This window comes from Mya arenaria, chromosome 11 (genome assembly GCF_026914265.1).
Source record: "Mya arenaria isolate MELC-2E11 chromosome 11, ASM2691426v1".
Classification (NCBI taxonomy): domain Eukaryota; kingdom Metazoa; phylum Mollusca; class Bivalvia; order Myida; family Myidae; genus Mya; species Mya arenaria.
In genome coordinates this window covers 45,944,424-45,963,202 of record NC_069132.1, presented here as the reverse complement: position 1 = coordinate 45,963,202, position 18,779 = coordinate 45,944,424, and the positions used below count along the sequence as shown (strand labels likewise).

The following is an 18,779-nucleotide window of genomic DNA, read 5'->3' as shown; positions in this document are numbered from 1 at the left end:
ATAGGGAATTGGGCACATCATTTTTAATAATTGTTACTATAGCAACAAGACCGGTAGAGGATTTTTAGGTTGCAATGCGTGCAATTTCTGTTAACATGGATTTTTCAAACGGTTTAATTTAAAAAAAAATATTCAAAAAATGACATCAGGCACATATCATGAAAATATCCAATTTTTAAAACAGCATATGGTTGGAAAGCATTGAATAGTTCATCCGGAGCTCATCGGCCATTTTCCACCGAAAACAACCCCGGATGTACATCAGTGGAAGTAGTTTGGGAAAAAAATACTATTAAAAAGTAACGATATAATGAAACTGCAGTCTCGAATTGAAGCTCTGGAAAAAGAACTGAGAAATGTCAACGAGACGTATCCGGAAGGTCTCCGTGAGGAAATGATGTCGTCGGTGAACGAGCACAAAGTGGAGGTTTCAGGTCTTCAAGAGAAAATTGGTCTGCTTACTGATCTTTTAAATAAGAGGAACATTGAAATTGAAGCAATGTGGGAAATGTCATCAACATTGAGCAACTTAAATACAAATGTCGATGCAGTTAAGGATAAAGTAGTCGGTTTGAATGTTATGATGACAAAAGGACAGAGTGAACTACATGCTAAAATAGAGAAAGGGCATCGCGAAATGGTCAAAGAGCAGAGGCGACTGGGAAGTACTGCTGCAAAAATGGCTGAAGCACACCACGCATCAACGTTTGAAAGGAGGGAAATGAAGGCCCAGCAAGCTGAAATGTGGAGCATGATGAATAAGATGTGTGAAACAATGACTGGACAAAGGCAGGAGCCTCAAGGATTCAGTGGGCCAAAAATACGCGGTGCAAATTCAAAAAAGAAGTAAAATCAATAAGTTGCGAACTTCTGAAAGGAATTGAAACACTCTTCATTCAGTTTTCATCTGTAAATGAAAAGGTAAAGGGCAGATACCAACAGGTGCCATGTTTATCGAATACCTAACTAAATAACTAAACATTGAGAAAACAATAGCAACAATGAAGAGAAAAAAGTATACCTTTAAGTGGAGATTGAAAACAATTAGAAAATGTATTGTTTTAATAGCAGTGCACTCTTACACAGTAGTTTGTTTTAAGGTTAAAAGTGTATTTCAATGAAATTTCACAAAATTCGGTTATATTTTTATTTGTTTTCTTTTTCGCTATTGTCATATTAGATTTATATATTGTTTAACCTTCACAGTTTAAAATACTTTTCCTGAAGCTGGTTACACACTATCTGTCCCATTTTCTCATTATTATTTTTTTGTATTAATAAGTCCCAATTATTTACCTGTTTTGATAAATTTACTTGTTTTATTATATTCTAACTTAAATGCTTGCAACTTAACGCTTTGTTGGTATGACATAAACCATTGTACACTTGTATTTACGAATGCCAATTTGGGCAATTAAAAAGAAACCCGAATAAAAATAACCCTTTGATCCATTATTGCATTATAAACATAATATACATTAACCTTATATACGTACCCTGACCGATACTTCAAACGTTTCGTCAGCCTGAACACAACAAAGGCATACAAAAGCATTATTTTCAAAGACCGTTATTTTTATAATGTTGCAATCAGCTCAAAATTAGGGCCATGGGAGCCATACATTTGAAATAATAACATGTTGAAACATGCGGGTAGGAGAGCATGCTATCTAAAACATTAAAGCATGTGGGTAGGAGAGTATGCTACCTAAAATGTTGAAGCATGCGGGTAGGAGAGCATGCTATCTAAAATGTTGAAGCATGTGGGTAGGAGAGCATGCTACTTAAAATGTTGATGCGTGCGGATAGGATAGCATGCTATCTAAAATGTTGAAGCATGCGGGTAGGAGAGCATGCTACCTAAAATGTTGGAGCATGCGGGTAGGAGAGCATGCTACCTAAAAAGTTGTAGCATGCGGGTAGGAGAGCATGCTACCTAAAATGTTAAAGCATGTGGGTAGGAGAGCATGCTATCTAAAATGTTAAAGTATGCGGGTAGGAGAGCATGCTACCTGAAATGTTGAAGCATGCGGGTAGGAGAGCATTCTACCTAAAATGTTGAAGAATGCGGGTAGCATGCTACCTAAAATGTTGAAGCATTCGGGTAGGAAAGCATACTACCTAAAATGTTGAAGCAAGGGGGTAGGAAAGCTTGCTACCTAAAATGTTGTAGCATGTAGATAGGAGAGCATGCTATCTTAAATGTTGAAGCATGCGGGTAGAAGAGCGTGCTTTCTAAAATGTTGACTGGTGCTTCACGACCCCGAACACCATATATGGAGAGAACGTTCCACTTGTGTACTAAACATTAAACAACGTAAGAGAAGAAGTTAAGTTTCTCCTAAAAAATGAAACTTGTTGAACGTTACCACTGTATATTCGGTAACATGACAATACACGCTTACTATGACAAACAATGCTACCTAAAATGTTAATTTAATGTTAATGTTTAATTTTTCAATTAAACAATAAAAAAGTAAATCAACTCGATCCAGCAAGTTCAACGTTTTTTTAAAATCACAAACCATTCAGCTTCAAAACCCATAAATATGAAAGGTAGCCAATGGTCACTACGATGCAGATGACCGCACCTTGACTTTTTGAAAAACAGACGAAGTAATAAAAATGGATATTTTGTTGTTGAGTATATATTATCCTTATTTCTAATCACATTCAATGATTTCAAAACCACAACTCTTAACAAGTACTACGAAAAAACTTATTTTGTTTTATTTGTGTCAGCACGTGTCATCATTTCTTAACAAAAAGAGAGAGCATAAGTGCACTTTTTATTCATAATGAATTCCAAAAGAAAGAGGAAGATTTAATTTTGTAAAAAGATGATTAATCTAAGATGATTTGAAAAGTCAATAATTCAATGCATCTTCAATGATTAAAAAAAAAATAAACCTTTTGTATTTCCGGTAACTGGAAACTCATTAGAATTTATGTATGAATTACCAATGAATATTTACCTCTTTAAATTCTAGTATTGCCTGATTTCTAAGGATATTCTACAATGCGCAATAGAAATTAAATAAATACAATGTACGAATTCTTTGAAAACAGGAAAGAATATCATAAATTTATCAAATTCAATGGCTTAAAAAACACATACATAATAAGACCATGCAAACGTTTTTAACTGGGTTCATATCTTTGGAAAAAAGATTCTTAAAGTATAGCTAAACAGACCTTTAAGTCACACCGTGACCGCATTATGATTATGATAACCTTTCAAGTACTATAGGCTTAGGCTTACCCTCCGTCCATCTACGTCCATACAGGAAAAACTCGACCTTGCAATTACTTCATTTTGTAGTATGCAACAAATACACAACTCAAGAAGAATGCGAGCTTTGTGTACAGGTGTTTAGAGGTCAAATAGGAAATTGTGCACATTATTTAAATTGTTACTATAGCAACAAAGCCGGTAGAGGATTTTTAGATTGCAATGCGTGCATTTTTTGTTAACATGGATCTTTCAAACGGTTACATTTAAAAAAAAAAAAAAAAAAAAAAAAAAAAAAAAAAAAAAACATTATTCAAAAAAGGACATCAGACACAATTCATGAAAATATTAAAAAGCATGTAGGAGTAAGGCATTGAATAGTTCATCCGGAGCTCATCGGCCATTTTCCACCGAAAACAACCCCGGATGTACATCAGTGGAAGTAGTTCGTAAAATAAACAATACTATTAAATAAGTGTAGTCTTTACCGTGTGTTTTGTATACCTTTGTTTAAAATGATTGTCAGTGAAGTGTTTTATTGTACATATAATTGATATTCCCAACAGTAAAGTCATTGAGTTTAACTAATAAATTGAAATTACTACGCGATCTACTTGCAGTGTAGTTAAATGCAAAGATTTCTGGTATTGTAAACCGTCCATATACACCCGAGGTTGTTTTCGATGGAAAATTGCCAAGAAGTTCCGAATAGTTATGTAACAATACACGTGTTTGATCAGATATTCTAAACCAAAGTAAAAAAACAAACATATTAAACCATGCAGAATTCCCGATCTTGACAAAACCCTGGAATTTCCACTCCCAATTCAACGATTAAAGTGATAAGTAAATCTCCCATATGATAGTGCAAACTATCTCAAATGCCCAAGCATATTTTGTTGTGGCCTTAATATCTAGGTTAGAAAATAACCTGACAACGAATCATTATCTTTAAAATGAGGATTATAAATTCAAAAATCATAGGGCAGCAGAGGCATAACAGATTAAATCATTTTCCATTGATAACTCAGAAGGAAAACATGTCTGATTTTACCAAAAGTAGTGTAAGTAGATATCAAATTATATAATAAGGTTTCCCTGATTATACTGTCGAAATATTATGATCATGTTTACGACGAGTTTTAATGATAAACAATTAGTGTGTTTTTTAGCTTTTGGTATTTCTTTGTTTAATTATTTATAAAATTTGTTGTTTTTTTCTATCAGGACTCGAGCTACTGTGTTGTGACTGGAACTGGACTTCAGAAAAGAGAAGAACATGTAAAGGAAATATCAGCACTGAAGAACGTTATAAGCGAGAAAAAAGGTCAGCTGGAAAAGGTGTATGTAGAATGGGAACGCAAATACGACGCCCAGAAGAGCGAGGGAGAAAGACTTAAAATTCTCTACGCAGATGCGATGGTTAAGCAACGAGAAGGTTACGAAACTAAGCTTGTCCTCGACAAAACGAAAGAAGAACTTAATTTGGCAAAATCTGAAATAAACGAACAGAAAATAGAGCTATGGCAGAACAGTAACGAGATAATGAAACTGCAGTCTCGGATTGAAAGTCTGGAAAAAGAACTGAGGAATGTCAACGAGACGTATCCGGAAGGTCTCCGTGATGAAATGATGTCGTCGGTGACCGAGCACAAAGTGGAAGTTTCAGGTCTTCAAGAGAAAATTGTTCTGCTTACTGATCTTTTAAATAAGAGGAACGTTGAAATTGAAACAATGTCTGAAATGTCATCAAAATTGAGCAACTTAAATGCAAATGTCGATGTAGTTAAGGATGAAGTAGTTGGTATGAACGTTAATATTACAGAGGGACATAGTGAACTGCATGCTAAAATAGAGAAAGGGCATCACGAAATGGTCGAAGAGCAGCGGCAACTGAGAAGTACTGTTGCAAAAATGGCTGAAGCACACCACGAATCAACGTTTGAAATGAGGGAAATGAAGGCCCAGCAGGCTGAAATATGGAACATGATGAATAAGATGTGTGAAACAATGACTGGACAAAGGCATGAGCCTCAAGGATTCAGTGAGCCAAAAATACGCGGTGCGAATTCAAAGAAGAAGTAAAAGCAATACGTTGCAAAAATCAGCTTAACAGCTAAAACAGAGAAAAAATAATACTTTAAATACAACAATAACAAAATGTAGTGTTTTAATAGTTGCGCACTCTTATATAGTAATGTGTTTAGGCTTGTATATCTATTATCAAAATACTGTCATTTATAGGTTTCTCTTTTAAGCTAGTATTTTCCCACGTTATTCATTTCATTTTTTACCTTTATTTTAAGAACACTTTAACTCTAGCTTCTCCTATTTATTTATTTTTTTGGTATTTGTTGGTTCATTGATAAATTGAGTACATAAAAATTTAGAGGTGCGACTCTGTTGACTAAAATTAAATTTTTTTTTTTTTTACCTTCTGTAACATAAGGCAAGAAGACTAATATAAAATTTGAACCTGACATTTTCTATGTAGATTCATATCAAACGGTTTGAAACAGACATAAACTTTCCTAACAGTCTGACAGGGCATATTTACCGCTTTAATAGTTGGTATGTAGCACCACATTAAAGGGACTCGTTAATATTAACAAAATGATTGTAACATGTAACAAAATCAGATTAGTTCTATTGTTAATATTTATTGAAAAGTGTGACAAAAGATGTTTATTTTTGTTTGAAAGCTATAGACAAGCTATTGAAAATTGAATAATTTTAGGTTTAAATTTCGTAAATTATGTTCAAATGAGTATCTGGCAGTTGTTCGTTGGTCCTTATTTATAAAATTTCAACAATCTTAAAAACAGGAGTATCGCTGGAAGCAATGGATGCTCCCCAAACGCCGATTTTCAATGAAAAGGCATGAATTGTATTACAATGTGCTGGTAGAAAGTGATTGGTTAAGCCATTATTTTGAACACAAATTGAAGTATTCATAACATGCAAGAATAACATATTATGACATGTAAAAGTAAAATATAATTCAAAACATATGCAAGGCAGTATTATGTTTCCTTTGCACTGCACTTTTATATTGCCATCTATTTGCATTTAAAGTAATATTCCATTCCCATTTTTCTAAAATAATTGCCCCGGACAAGAGCCCGTTTTCGAAAAATAACAGGTTAAGGAAAGATAACTGACTAAATATTTATGATATGATTATGGTTCTTGTCCACTGTGCTTACTCTCGTTGCCATTTATCGATACTTCAAGCTTCATTTCATTCATTTTTAAGAAAAGGCATTGAAAGTACTGACTTAATATGGAAAAATGGTTAGGGTGATATAGCTTGATAAATATGCATGATATGAGTATGGTTCTTGCGCTCTGCACTTCCTCACATTGCCATATATCTATATATCATGTTTTATTTCAATTCCATAAGTGGTTTTGAAGTTTTTCTTCGGACAAATGTGTGACGTACAGACAGAAGGACGGACAAAGCGTCCGTATGACAACTAAAAAATGTGTTGGCAACATAAATCTGTTTTTATAACAAGTCCCTTCATGATTTTCTATCAAGTTTGTTCAATTTCCAACCTTTTATTATAATTAAATGCTATCAAGTTTGTTCAAATCGTGATAGCATTTGATTATAATAAAAGGTTGGAAATTTGATTTTACAGATAAAAAAGGCTATGAAATTATCTTGTGGTTAACATGTGAATGTATTGTCGGATAAAAGGTATTACATTTATCAAACATTATTGACAATCAAAATGTCAATAGCTTGTTATAATATTGCTATCCCAATTATGATGAATTATCTGATGATCAATACATTTTGCAGTGTATTAAACGGCACAAAAGAAGACAAAACCGATACTATTTTTATGTTTTCAATACGATCAGACATCTGTATCATATTCACAATTATTCATACCTGTAAAGAAACTCTCACGATATTCTTTTCCCCCAAAGCAAGCTGTTTGGCGGACGTATTTAATAAACATCTAAGATTGAACTTAATCTAACCAGCAAAATTTGAGTGTTTTCCTTATACACTAAACAAAGCAGCCATATTTTATTTTTAACTTTAAGGGTAAGTTAAAACAGAGCAGCTCATTAAATACGGTCCCTGGGTAACTGAACACTAAGTATCTGTTTAGTGAAAAATTTCAACTAAGTGAAAAACAATTCTAAATTTTAACAATGGTTATGTTAAATACTCTGTTTTTTTCATCACATTTACTCTCATGCATTTGTTATTTTAATTACTCAGTAACTCAAATTATTTAATATATATTAACTAGTGTAACGTGCGACGTCAAAGACGCAACAGATCCCTTCAGAGAAGCAAACTCAACCCTGAAGGGGTCGACTGGTTTTTATTTACACATATTCTCCGTCTATACGGAGATCTGGTTATGCCAATTTGTATATAACCAAGTACACCAACTGGTCGAATATCCGACTGGCGAATATACGAATAAGTTTAATCGTATTTTATTGTAAATAATAAACACACGTGGTATACTTATATTCGACAAACAATATTATTGTACAATTGGGTTGGGCCACAAGTTATGACAACGTTAGAAATTGGCCCTCCCCGAAATGTGTCAGACTATTGTTAGAATTGAAAAGTTATGACAATGTATATATGCATGTGAATACATAAGTAACTTATAATGGTTCTATATTTAAAGTTCGAATAAGTACGAGATTGGTTTAGGAAATAGGTAAGCGGAAAAGAGAGAGAGAGAGAGAGAAAGAGGGAGAAAGATAGGAAGAGAAATGGTATCTGAAACGAATCCGTTGTCGCCAAGTCCACTTTGGCTAAACCTACAAGTGTTTAGTAGACAGGCATCCTATTGAACTTCAGTTGTCTTAAATCTTTTAGATGCAACAATATATGTATGCACTCTTTGAAAAATATATGAATTCTGTTCGTCACTTAAATTACTGTAGCCGTGTAGTAATTTATAGGCACTCAGTGGGTGATATTGCCTAGTCTGAAGGAATAACTGACGCCTTTGTGTAGTAAAACGACTACATTTGAAAAGAAAGTGTTCAGCATCTTCGATTTCAGTACCACAAACACAGTTAGGAGACGTTGCGATATGATTATTGTAAAGGTCAGAATTTAAGTTGCTGCAATTGTTACACATTCGAGCATGATGGACTGAAGCGGATCTTTCGCCTTCGATATAAAATGTAGGGACTTTGGGAACAGTATACATAGATTTCATTTTACCTTTAAACGCGGGCAATGATACTGCATTTTTAATTGAGTTGTCAAGATCGTTCCATATCCTCAATGCGGATGGAAGTATAGACTGTGCATAAATTTGAGTTCTTCTAGGTAATGTTTGAAAGTTATCAGAGTTTCGTAAATAGTACGTGTTGTTACTAAAAGCTTGCACACTTGGAGGAAATAATTGTTCGAGATATGGTGGTAACATGTTGTGTTTGTATTTATATACTAATGTCAGCTTTTGAATTGTTCTTCTATCCGTAAGGGACACCCAGCCAATTCTTTTAGTAGATTGATTATTGATACGGATCGTGTAAGACCGGTAATATACGAATAAAAGTGAATTAAAACAGTGTTTGTCGAATCCCCAACTGGCAACTAGCAGGTAGTTGAATATTTGAATCCCCAACTGGCAACTGGTAAGTAGTTGATTATTCGAATCCCCAACTACCAACTACCAACTACCTTCCAACTTTACCGTAATGGGTAATGCAACTCCGATCTGGCAGTTGTCTTCATAAAAACCGCTGCCACTCGACAGATCCCTTCAAAGAAAATCATGCTCAACCCGGAAGGGGTCGACTGGTCTTTATATACACATATTCACCATCCACACGGAGATCTGGTTATGCCAATTTGCACATAACCAAGTACACCAACGTACTACGAACGCACTTCCGCCTACAGCGGAACGTTACACCAGCATACATCTAATCTATTTAACCAGTAAGTTACTTACTAAGTGGAATAGATAACCAGTTACTGCTAAAAGCCAAAAATGCATTTATAAATAAGTGGTAACCCGAATCTTATCTAGTTAATCAATATGTATGTTACTTATTAAGTGGAATTCGCAAACCATAACTAGTTAACCTGTTAATGTTTCACAGCTAAAAGAGGGTAACGGGTGGCAGTTCTGGACACTTTCAAGCCGGTTTTTAGTCTTATGATATTTATCTTACCGAAAAAGTTTCGCGAATATTAACTAGATAGCTAGATAAATATCGCGAAAAGTATGTGGTTAACACGAAACAATTCACAAACGCTATTAGGTTATCTTCCTGCAGTAATATCCCACCATAGCCACCATAGAAGCATTTATGTAAGGTAGATATATATCGGAAGCATTTAAGATTCGATGTACTTTATTAATGAATATAGATTATTATAGAATATAGATTATTAATTGGTGCATCAAAATAAGAAGGTTTTTTTGCATTCACATTTAGAATACTTCAGTCATGTTTTATCCTTATGTTTATATAGTTTATGATATATTTGTCTTGTTAGTAAGCCATTTATTGAAAATGATTGTTCAAACATGTATATTTATACGACAGTCAAATAATGTTCCTGTACTAACTTGCAATATAACTATTTTCATTTCATCCATTATACGTCAACAATTTATGTCACTCACTGCTAGTATAGTTGGACTATTGATATCTTTAAATATATCACAAAAAATGTAAAGTTTACGTGTAATAGAAAATGTTTCGTTCTGTTCTTAAAACGAGAGCTAAGTTGAAGAGAGATAATATTGAAGGAGTGGGTAAAAAAGTTCTTACATTAGCTTTTAATTATTGAAAATAAACCAGGGGAGATCACTCTGCAATAATGTGCCCTAAAGTTATAATTCTTGTAAAGTGCACAACTTCACATCATTATCTATCTGTGTTCCAATTTTTAATTAATTCCTCCAAGTATGTTTTTAGAATGTGCCAGGACAAAATTTACATTGTAAAAAAATGAACAAGGAGATATAACTCTGAACAAAGTGCCCATAGTTATACTTCTTGCAGGGGTGCACAACCTCACATTGCTATATGTACCAAGTTTTAATCAATTGCTTCAAGCATTTTAGTAAGAGCCTGGACAAAGTATCAATATAAAAAAGAACAATGGAGGTTAACTTTGCAATAAAGTGTTACAGAGTTATATTTCTGCCAATGTGCACAACTTCACATCAATATCTTTCTATGTTCCATGTTTCAATCAATTATTTCAAGTTGTTTTTGAGTTCTGCTCCCGACAGAATTCGGTGGAAGAAAAAGAAAAAAGTAATTGAATGTGAGATAGTAGCACTGGCACCGGATTTTCAAACTCAATCATTTTTTAAAAAATCAAAAAAAAATCTTATAATTCCTTACTAAAAATTATAATACCGAATATGTAAAAAAATATTGAATTTTTTTTTTTTAAATATGCAATTTGTACTGTATAATAATTATACTAACTATCATACAGTACAAATTGCATATTTAAAAAAAAAATATTTTTCAATATTTTTTTACATATTCGGTATTATAATTTTAGTAAGGAATTATAAGATTTTTTTTTTATTTTTAAAAAAAAAAATGATTGAGTTTGAAAATCCGGTGCCAATGGATAGTAGATACAATAAATGCATAATTTCGAAAGAGAACAAACAAAAACGAAAAAAGAAAACATACTACAATGCGTTAGATATGTCAAACCTCTGCTTATTAATGAGAATGACATTTGAAATTGCGTGTACAAACCAGCTGTTTATATCTAAGATAATAACAGAAACAATGCTACATACATGTCACATTTTATTATATTTGAGTCACTGTTTGAGACTGGTGAACACGGAAGTACAAAGCAAATAATGGGTTAAAGATCGAACATATTCAAATATGCTAAATGCATAGTGTAAATCAGATATAAGATCATAACTTTAATAAGATCATCGTGCATTTACATTTACAATTTTTTTTCTAAAATTCACATGAACCCTTGTATTTACTTGAAACTATTTAGAATTTATATAAAATCTATATATCATTATATACCCATTAAATATTAACCTTTTCAAGTGTCCAGGTTTGCTTGATTTATAATGATATTCTATATTGCGCAATTGAAATTAAATAAGGTATGAAAAATCATGAATAATTTCTTTGAAAACTGGAATAAATCACATAAATTTATGAAATTCAATGGCTCAAAGGATCAAAATAAAAGTACACATTAAGGCCAAGCAAACGCTTTGTTCTAGGTTTCATACCATCGGAACCCTAGACGGAAGAAGGGGCGGGATTACTCAAACAGGATGTCCCTTTGTCATCGGCAAAAGGGTGAAACTATGGGTGCTTTAAAGGATAAGTTTAGCTAAATAGAGTACAGCTTCAACTGATTATTAGTCGCACCGTAACATCATTAGGAAAACATCAGGTACTATAGGCTTACGCCTACAATCCGTACATCGTTCCGTCTATGTTCGTACGGAAAAACTGAACTCTGTAATTACTCAAGAAGTATGCAAGCTAGGTCAATGAAACTTGGTAATGTATACTATTGTGGTTAGTCCAAACGGAGGTTATGCATGTCATTCTATTTTTGTCGACCATAGTAGTTATTATAAAATTATAGTTTATATGACAAAACTAATGTGAATGCCTTTCCGTTCACCCGGAAGAAATGTCCTGCTATAACTCAAGAGAACATGTTTAATACAGCTTTGTGTACAAGTGATTAAGGGCTAATATTGAAATAATGAAAATCGTTTTAAATCGTTTCACTATGGCAACACAACCGATAGGAAATTATTAGATTGCAATACACACATTTTTTGGTAACCTAGATCTTACAAACAAGTAAATCATTTAAAAAACAACAACATTATAAAAAAATGACATTTAAATCATTTCATAAAAAAGAAATCCCAATTTTAAAGCAGCAAGTAGATGGGAAAACATTCAATAGTGAAGAAACAATAACCGTTTTTCAGCCATATCAAGCTTCAGATATTCTGAACCAATGTAAAAATTCTTTAAAACATGCAGATTTCCCGTTTGTGACAAAAAAATCCAGGAATTTCTATTCCCGATGTATTGATTTTACAAGTGATAAGTAAATCCCCCAAGATCTATTATGCCCAACCATATTCTGTTTTGGCCTTAAAGGGACTCCCTCGTGGTTTTTAAAACGCACCTTTTTTAAAAAATGAAATGAAGTGTGGCAAATTATAAGGAGTGCTAAGACTAAAATACCAAAAGCTAGAACCCTTCAGCAAATGTTGATACTTGCTCGGATGTCATCATGAAAGACAACAACTTTCAAAACAGTTACTAACGGGTTTCAACGATTTTAGCGATTTCATTGTAGCGTGATTGGTTGATTATCATTATCGCGTGATGTTATCAACGTATTATCAAATCGTCAAAATATCCAGATCTTTTGATGAAATCCTTGTGGAAGTTTGAGATACAGGCGTCCATTTACTACTTTTCTTGACTTTATTGGCTTGGGCATAACCAGGAAAACTATTTTTTGGTCCAAAAACATAAGCGAGTCCCTTTAATAGGACTACACTTGCGCTAGGAGATAACCTTTATACCGAATCATTACTTGTAAATTGAGGGTGATAAATCCACAAATCTAAAATCATAGGGTTGGAGAGGCATCACAGATTAAACCATTTTCTATTGATAACTCTGAAGGAAAATATGTCTGATAATACCAAAAGCAGTGTAAGTAATTTATATTTTATGGACGATAAGTTAGTTCCTTATTCCTTATTCCTTTTTCGAATAAGGAATAGGGAACTGGTTCCTTATTCCTTATTCAAAATAAATAATTGCAGATATGCATTAAATCACTTCTTTGTGATATTTTCATCACAATTAAACAACTTTGTGAATAAAATAATGCACGATAATAGAAAAAATCGAATAAGGAACTAGTTCCCTATTCCTTATTCAAACTCGAATAAGGAATAAAAACTTTTTAAGTAATACATTTTTTTCCAATAACTATGCAGAAGTGGTCTACATAAAAAGTTTACAGAAATGCATTGTCTATTCAAGAAGGTTTTAGTGCTTCAAGTGCTTTAAAAACGTTCCAAAAACCGAATAAGTAACAGAATTTACGAAAAAAACTTTGAAATTCAGTATTTTTTCGTAAATTCTGTTCCTTATTCGGATTTTTGAGCGTTTTTAAAGCACTTTAAGTACTAAAACTCTCTTGAATAGACAATGCATTTCTGTAAACTTTTTATTTAGTCCACTTCTGCATAGTTATTGGATCAAAATATGTCTTAATTAAAAAGTTGAAAATTCACCATTTCTGTTCCTTATTCGACTTTGAATAAGGAATAGGGAACTAGTTCCTTATTCCTTATTCGACTTAGTGTGCGTTATAAAGAAATTGAAACTCTCCATTCCTTTAAAAAAGTAAATGCATTTATTAAAGTTGTTTAAAAAGATTAATTTTTGATATTTCTTCAAAAAAATAGCAAATTAAGCACTTTGAAATTGAGGTTTTTTCGTAAATTCTGTTACTTATTCGGTTTTTGGAACGTTTTTAAAGCACTTGAAGCACTAAAACTTTCTTGAATAGACAATGCATTTCTGTTAACTTTTTATGTAGACCACATCTGCATAGTTATTGGAAAAAAATGTATTACTTAAAAAGTTTTTATTCCTTATTGGAGTTTGAATAAGGAATAGGGAACTAGTTCCTTATTCCTTATTCGATTTTTTCTATTATCGTGCATTATTTTATTCACAAAGTTGTTTAATTGTGATGAAAATATCACAAAGAAGTGTGTTTATGCATATCTACAGTTATTTATTTTGAATAAGGAATAAGGAACCAGTTCCCTATTCCTTATTCGAAAAAGGAATAAGGAATAAGGAACTAACTTATCGTCCGTTTATATTTTAAAAGTTTTCATGATTTTACTGTCGACATACATGTATGATGATATTGTTTGAGATGATTTTAATGAAACACTTGTGTGATTGTTAGCGGTTAGATTTTATTTGTTTAATACTTTCTTCTATTTGTTTTCCTATCAGGACTCGAGCTACTGTGTTGTGACTGGAACTGGACTTCAGAAAAGAGAAGAACATGTAAAGGAAATATCAGCACTGAAGAACGTTATAAGCGAGAAAAAAGGTCAGCTGGAAACGGTGTGTGTAGAATGGCAACGCAAATACGACCAACAGAAGAGCGAAGGAGAAAAACTTAAAATTCTCTACGCAGATGCGATGGTTAAGCAGCGAGAAGGTTGCGAAACTAAGCTTGCCCTCGACAAAACGAAAGAAGAACTTAATTTGGCAAAATCTGAAATAAACGAACAGAAAATAGAGCTATGGAAGAAAAGTAACGAGATAATGAAACTGCAGTCACGGATTGAAACTCTGGAAAAAGAACTGAGGAATGTCAACGAGACGTATCCGGAAGGTCTCCGTGATGAAATGATGTCGTCGGTGAACGAGCACAAAGTGGAGGTTTCAGGTCTTCAAGAGAAAATTGTTCTGCTTACTGATCTGCTATCTAAGAGGAACGTTGAAATTGAAACAATGTTGGAAATGTCATCAACATTGAGCGACTTAAATACATCTGTCGATGTAGTTAAGGATGAAGTGGCTGGTATGAACATCCACATGACAGAGGGACAGATTGATCTACATGCTACAATAGAACAAGGGCATCGCGAAATGGTCGAAGAGCAGAGGCATCTGAGAAATACCTTAGCAACAATGGCTGAAGCACACAACAAATCAACGTCTGAAATGAGGGAAATGAAGGCTCAGCAAGCTGAAATGTGGAGCATGATGAATAAGATGTGTGAAACCATTACTGGACAAAGACATGAGCCGGAACAATTCAGTGAGAACAAAACTGGACAACGGCATGGACCCCAAGGATTCAGTGACCCAAAAATACGCGGTGCAAATTCAAAAAAGAAGTAAAATCAATAAGATGTAAAACTCTCAAAGGAATTCAAACAAACTTTGAGCATGATAAATGGCGTCATGATGATGTGCACAGTGCAAGAAATATCACTCTTAATTCGTCTTTAAATCAAACTGAAAAGGGAAGATACCAAGAGGTGCCATGTTTATCCAATACCTTACAAAACAACTAAACATAGAGAAAACAATAGCAACAATGAAGATTAATAAGACAAGAACATGTATTGTTTTAATAGGATTGCTCATTTATAGAGTTGTTTTAGGCCTTTTTATCTAAATTAAATACCCACAAAATACGGTGAGGCCAATATAAATTAATTACTAGATTTTCATCTCAATATTCTTGTTTTATGAGAGTCAGAGGGTAATACTTTTTTTCTGAGATGGCTGTTACACTGTTGAATATGTGTCCATGCTCTTTCTTATTGCACAAGAGATCACAATCGTAACAATTCTACTTTTTTTACATGTGAATGTTAATATCCACACCGGCTGGTATGAATAAATGCCATTCCCAGACAGTACCAGACCGATACGCACATACTCACCCAAGTTCAACACTTTTATTTGAGTCAATTAAATTTTAGGGGCGGCGGAAAAAGAGACAAAGATGAGGGTGGAGATGCAAACCTAGCAAATTATATATATATATATATGTATATTTTTTACCTTCAATTTATTAATATTATTTTGTATAAAATAAGTCCCAAATAATAACCTATTTTGATACATCAACTTGTGTAATATAAAATGATTTATATTGTGTATGTTGTAACTTAAAGCTGCACTCTCACAGATTTACCATTTTTACAACTTTTTTTATTTTTTGTTTTGGAAAGAGTAAATGTTCGCGTAAATATCTGCCAACCAATGATATAAGATTGCTGACAAAAAATCAGATCATAGATTTTCATATTTATGTTAGAAAATTAATGTTTTATGGCCTAAACCATTACTAACGTTTTAAGAAAAATGCATAAAGCATCAATTTTTGAACTTAAATATTAAAAATCTGCGATCTAAATTTTTTGTCAGCAGTCTTATGTAACTGGCTTCAATGTATTTTCGCAAGAATTGGCCTGTTCCAAGACAAATAATAAAAAAGTTGTCAAACGTTCAATCTGTGAGAGTGCAGCTTAAACGCTTCGTTTTGTATGACATTAACCATTGCACAATTGTATAAAGGAATTACCTACAAAGGCCGTTATTTTTATAATATTGAGGTCAGTTCAAAATTTGATCATTTTCGTTAAAAGGCAATTGAATGAATTTGTTTGAAATTACTAGCTATAATTAGTTAATCACATAATCACATGATGCAGCATAATAGTGCAATGACCTTATGGTTAGAAGACTGTCAAAAGTTATATTCATATTATTTATTTTGTCAACATTATAAATTGTACTTACTTTTGCATAAAATAATATATCTGTGAGTAGGATTTGTTATTGGTACCAGAATATATATAATGCATTAAAGCCTTTTTATTAGCCCGTGTAATGTTTATTCTGGCTTAATGAAACACCAACAGATCCCTTCAGGGAAGAACATGCTCGACCGTGAAGGGGTCCACTGGTCTTTATATACACTAACTTCTCTATTCTCACATAGCCCGGGCTTTGCTAATTTGCATATTACCAACCAAGTTTACATCCGGTATGAACGTACTTCCGTTTTATACGGAATATTATTATGAACGCACCTCCGCCGCTGTAGACCTCTGCCGCTTACAGGGGGCCGTTACACTTCAACCATCAGGAAAGCAGAGCTTTAAAGATTGTTGAAGTTCCAACTTTCTATGCCTCACAGGACAGCTGAGCTTTCTAGCAAGTGCATAGAAGTGGAGACTATGAACGCACATCCGCCGCATACAGCGGACCGTTACACCCGTTTATAAAATAGGATGTATTATAGTTTAACATGCTGCAATCCGGCGGGTGGGTAGGTGGCGTCCAGTGTGTTATCCGCTCAATCACTTTAGAAGCATTTGTCCAATCATCACTAAATTTGGTCAGAATGTGTATTGGCATAATATCCTGAACAACTTCGACAACCAGCCATATTGCTAGAGTCACTCGATAGTCACTCGATAGTTGTCGCCCATTACTTATAAAAATTACCTCAAATTGGTTCGGTCCAATCAATTACTTGTGTAGCCATTGTCCAATCATCACCAAATTTTAGTCAGAATGTGTTGGGCATAATATCTCACAAAAATTTAATAACTAGCCATATCGCTCTAGTCACATCAGAGTTATCACCCTTTAATTATAGAAATTACCTCAAATCAGTCTTGTCCCATCAATCAATTTAGAAGTCTTTGTCCAATCATCACCAAATTTGGTCAGAATGTGAATAATACCTCGAACAAGTTCGATAACCAGCCATATTGCTTTAGTCATTCGAGAGTGATCGCACTTGAATTTAAGAAATTACCTCACATCAGTCTTGTCTGATTAATGACTATTTTTTTGTCCAATTATCATCAACTTTGGCAAGAATGTGTATGGGCATAATGTCTTAGACAAGTTTGATAACCAGCCATATTGTTCCAGTCACTTGAGAGTTATCACCCTTTAATTATAGAAATAACCTAACATCGGTCTTATCCAATGAATAATTTTAGAATCCTTTGTCAAATTTATAATATCACCAAATTTAGTCAGAATGTGTATGGGCAGAATGTTTTGGCCTGGTTCAATAACCAGCCATGTGGCCTTAGTCACGTTGAGTTATGACCATTGATTTGGCAAAAATCGGATTTACTGTGTCTACTCTCTAAATTTGGCTTAACACACAACCACTTACCACCAAACTTGATGGCCTAAATTTCTGATGGGTGTTTTTGTCAGAATCCGACAATATAGACCGCATCTTCTTATGGGAGGGCGCCCAAATACCTCATAAGTGGAAAGACTTTTTTTCATGTTGTGCCCTCCAGCATTTGGCATCTCTCAGACAAGATCTGCCCAGGTCTAGCACCAACATTGATAGTGCTGGGTCCATATTTGCTAACGTCTTGAGTCTGTCTTTCAGACTCAGATATCTGAATTTTTAAATAGTTCAAAATATCTTTCTTTGACAAAAGATGTGTGCCTGATTGTAGAACAGATTATATTTTAAACATACATCATTTTTACTCTTTGCTCCTATAAAAGATTTTTTTCAACACAATTAAAATTTGGCTTTTCCGAGTCTCAAACAAATAGTTATTGAATATGGTCCCACCTGCCCAGGCATATCATGACTCAACCCTGGGTGGTATGGAGACATTAATTGAATATAAAATTGACGCAAGTTTGACCTAGATTCTGTTAAGAGATAAGAGCCCACTCGAAAGACCAGCCTTATTTCAGCGAAAAGAAGTCGTGCTGTGTCTTGAACGAGTGGTTTACTACAAATGTTCTAATAAGATGTAGCTCTATTGAATTATTGAAATGTGACAGAAGAAGTTCTATTTTCTGTTAAGCGTTCATTTAACCGAAAAAGGTTATTGAAAATTGAATCATTTTAGGCTCGAATTTACTACATTATGTTTAATTGAGTATCTTGCATTTGCTGGTTGACAGCATGAAATCTGTGAATAAGTCCCTTGAAGGT

At 33.5% G+C, this 18,779-nt stretch overlaps 2 protein-coding genes across 2 annotated transcripts; both read left to right on the top strand.

The window, feature by feature from the left end:
* Window positions 1-4,144: 4,144 nt before the first annotated feature.
* LOC128209980 (restin homolog) lies at window positions 4,145-5,650 on the top strand. The gene is made up of 2 exons (XM_052914263.1): window positions 4,145-4,296; window positions 4,460-5,650. The coding sequence occupies exons 1-2, from the start codon at window positions 4,189-4,191 to the stop codon at window positions 5,315-5,317; spliced, it is 966 nt and encodes a 321-aa protein (XP_052770223.1). The 5' UTR covers window positions 4,145-4,188; the 3' UTR covers window positions 5,318-5,650.
* A 7,234-nt stretch (window positions 5,651-12,884) lies between these two features.
* On the top strand, window positions 12,885-16,529 carry LOC128209771 (uncharacterized). Its single transcript, XM_052913972.1, has 2 exons — window positions 12,885-12,946; window positions 14,276-16,529. The coding sequence occupies exons 1-2, from the start codon at window positions 12,923-12,925 to the stop codon at window positions 15,173-15,175; spliced, it is 924 nt and encodes a 307-aa protein (XP_052769932.1). The 5' UTR covers window positions 12,885-12,922; the 3' UTR covers window positions 15,176-16,529.
* Window positions 16,530-18,779: the final 2,250 nt, after the last annotated feature.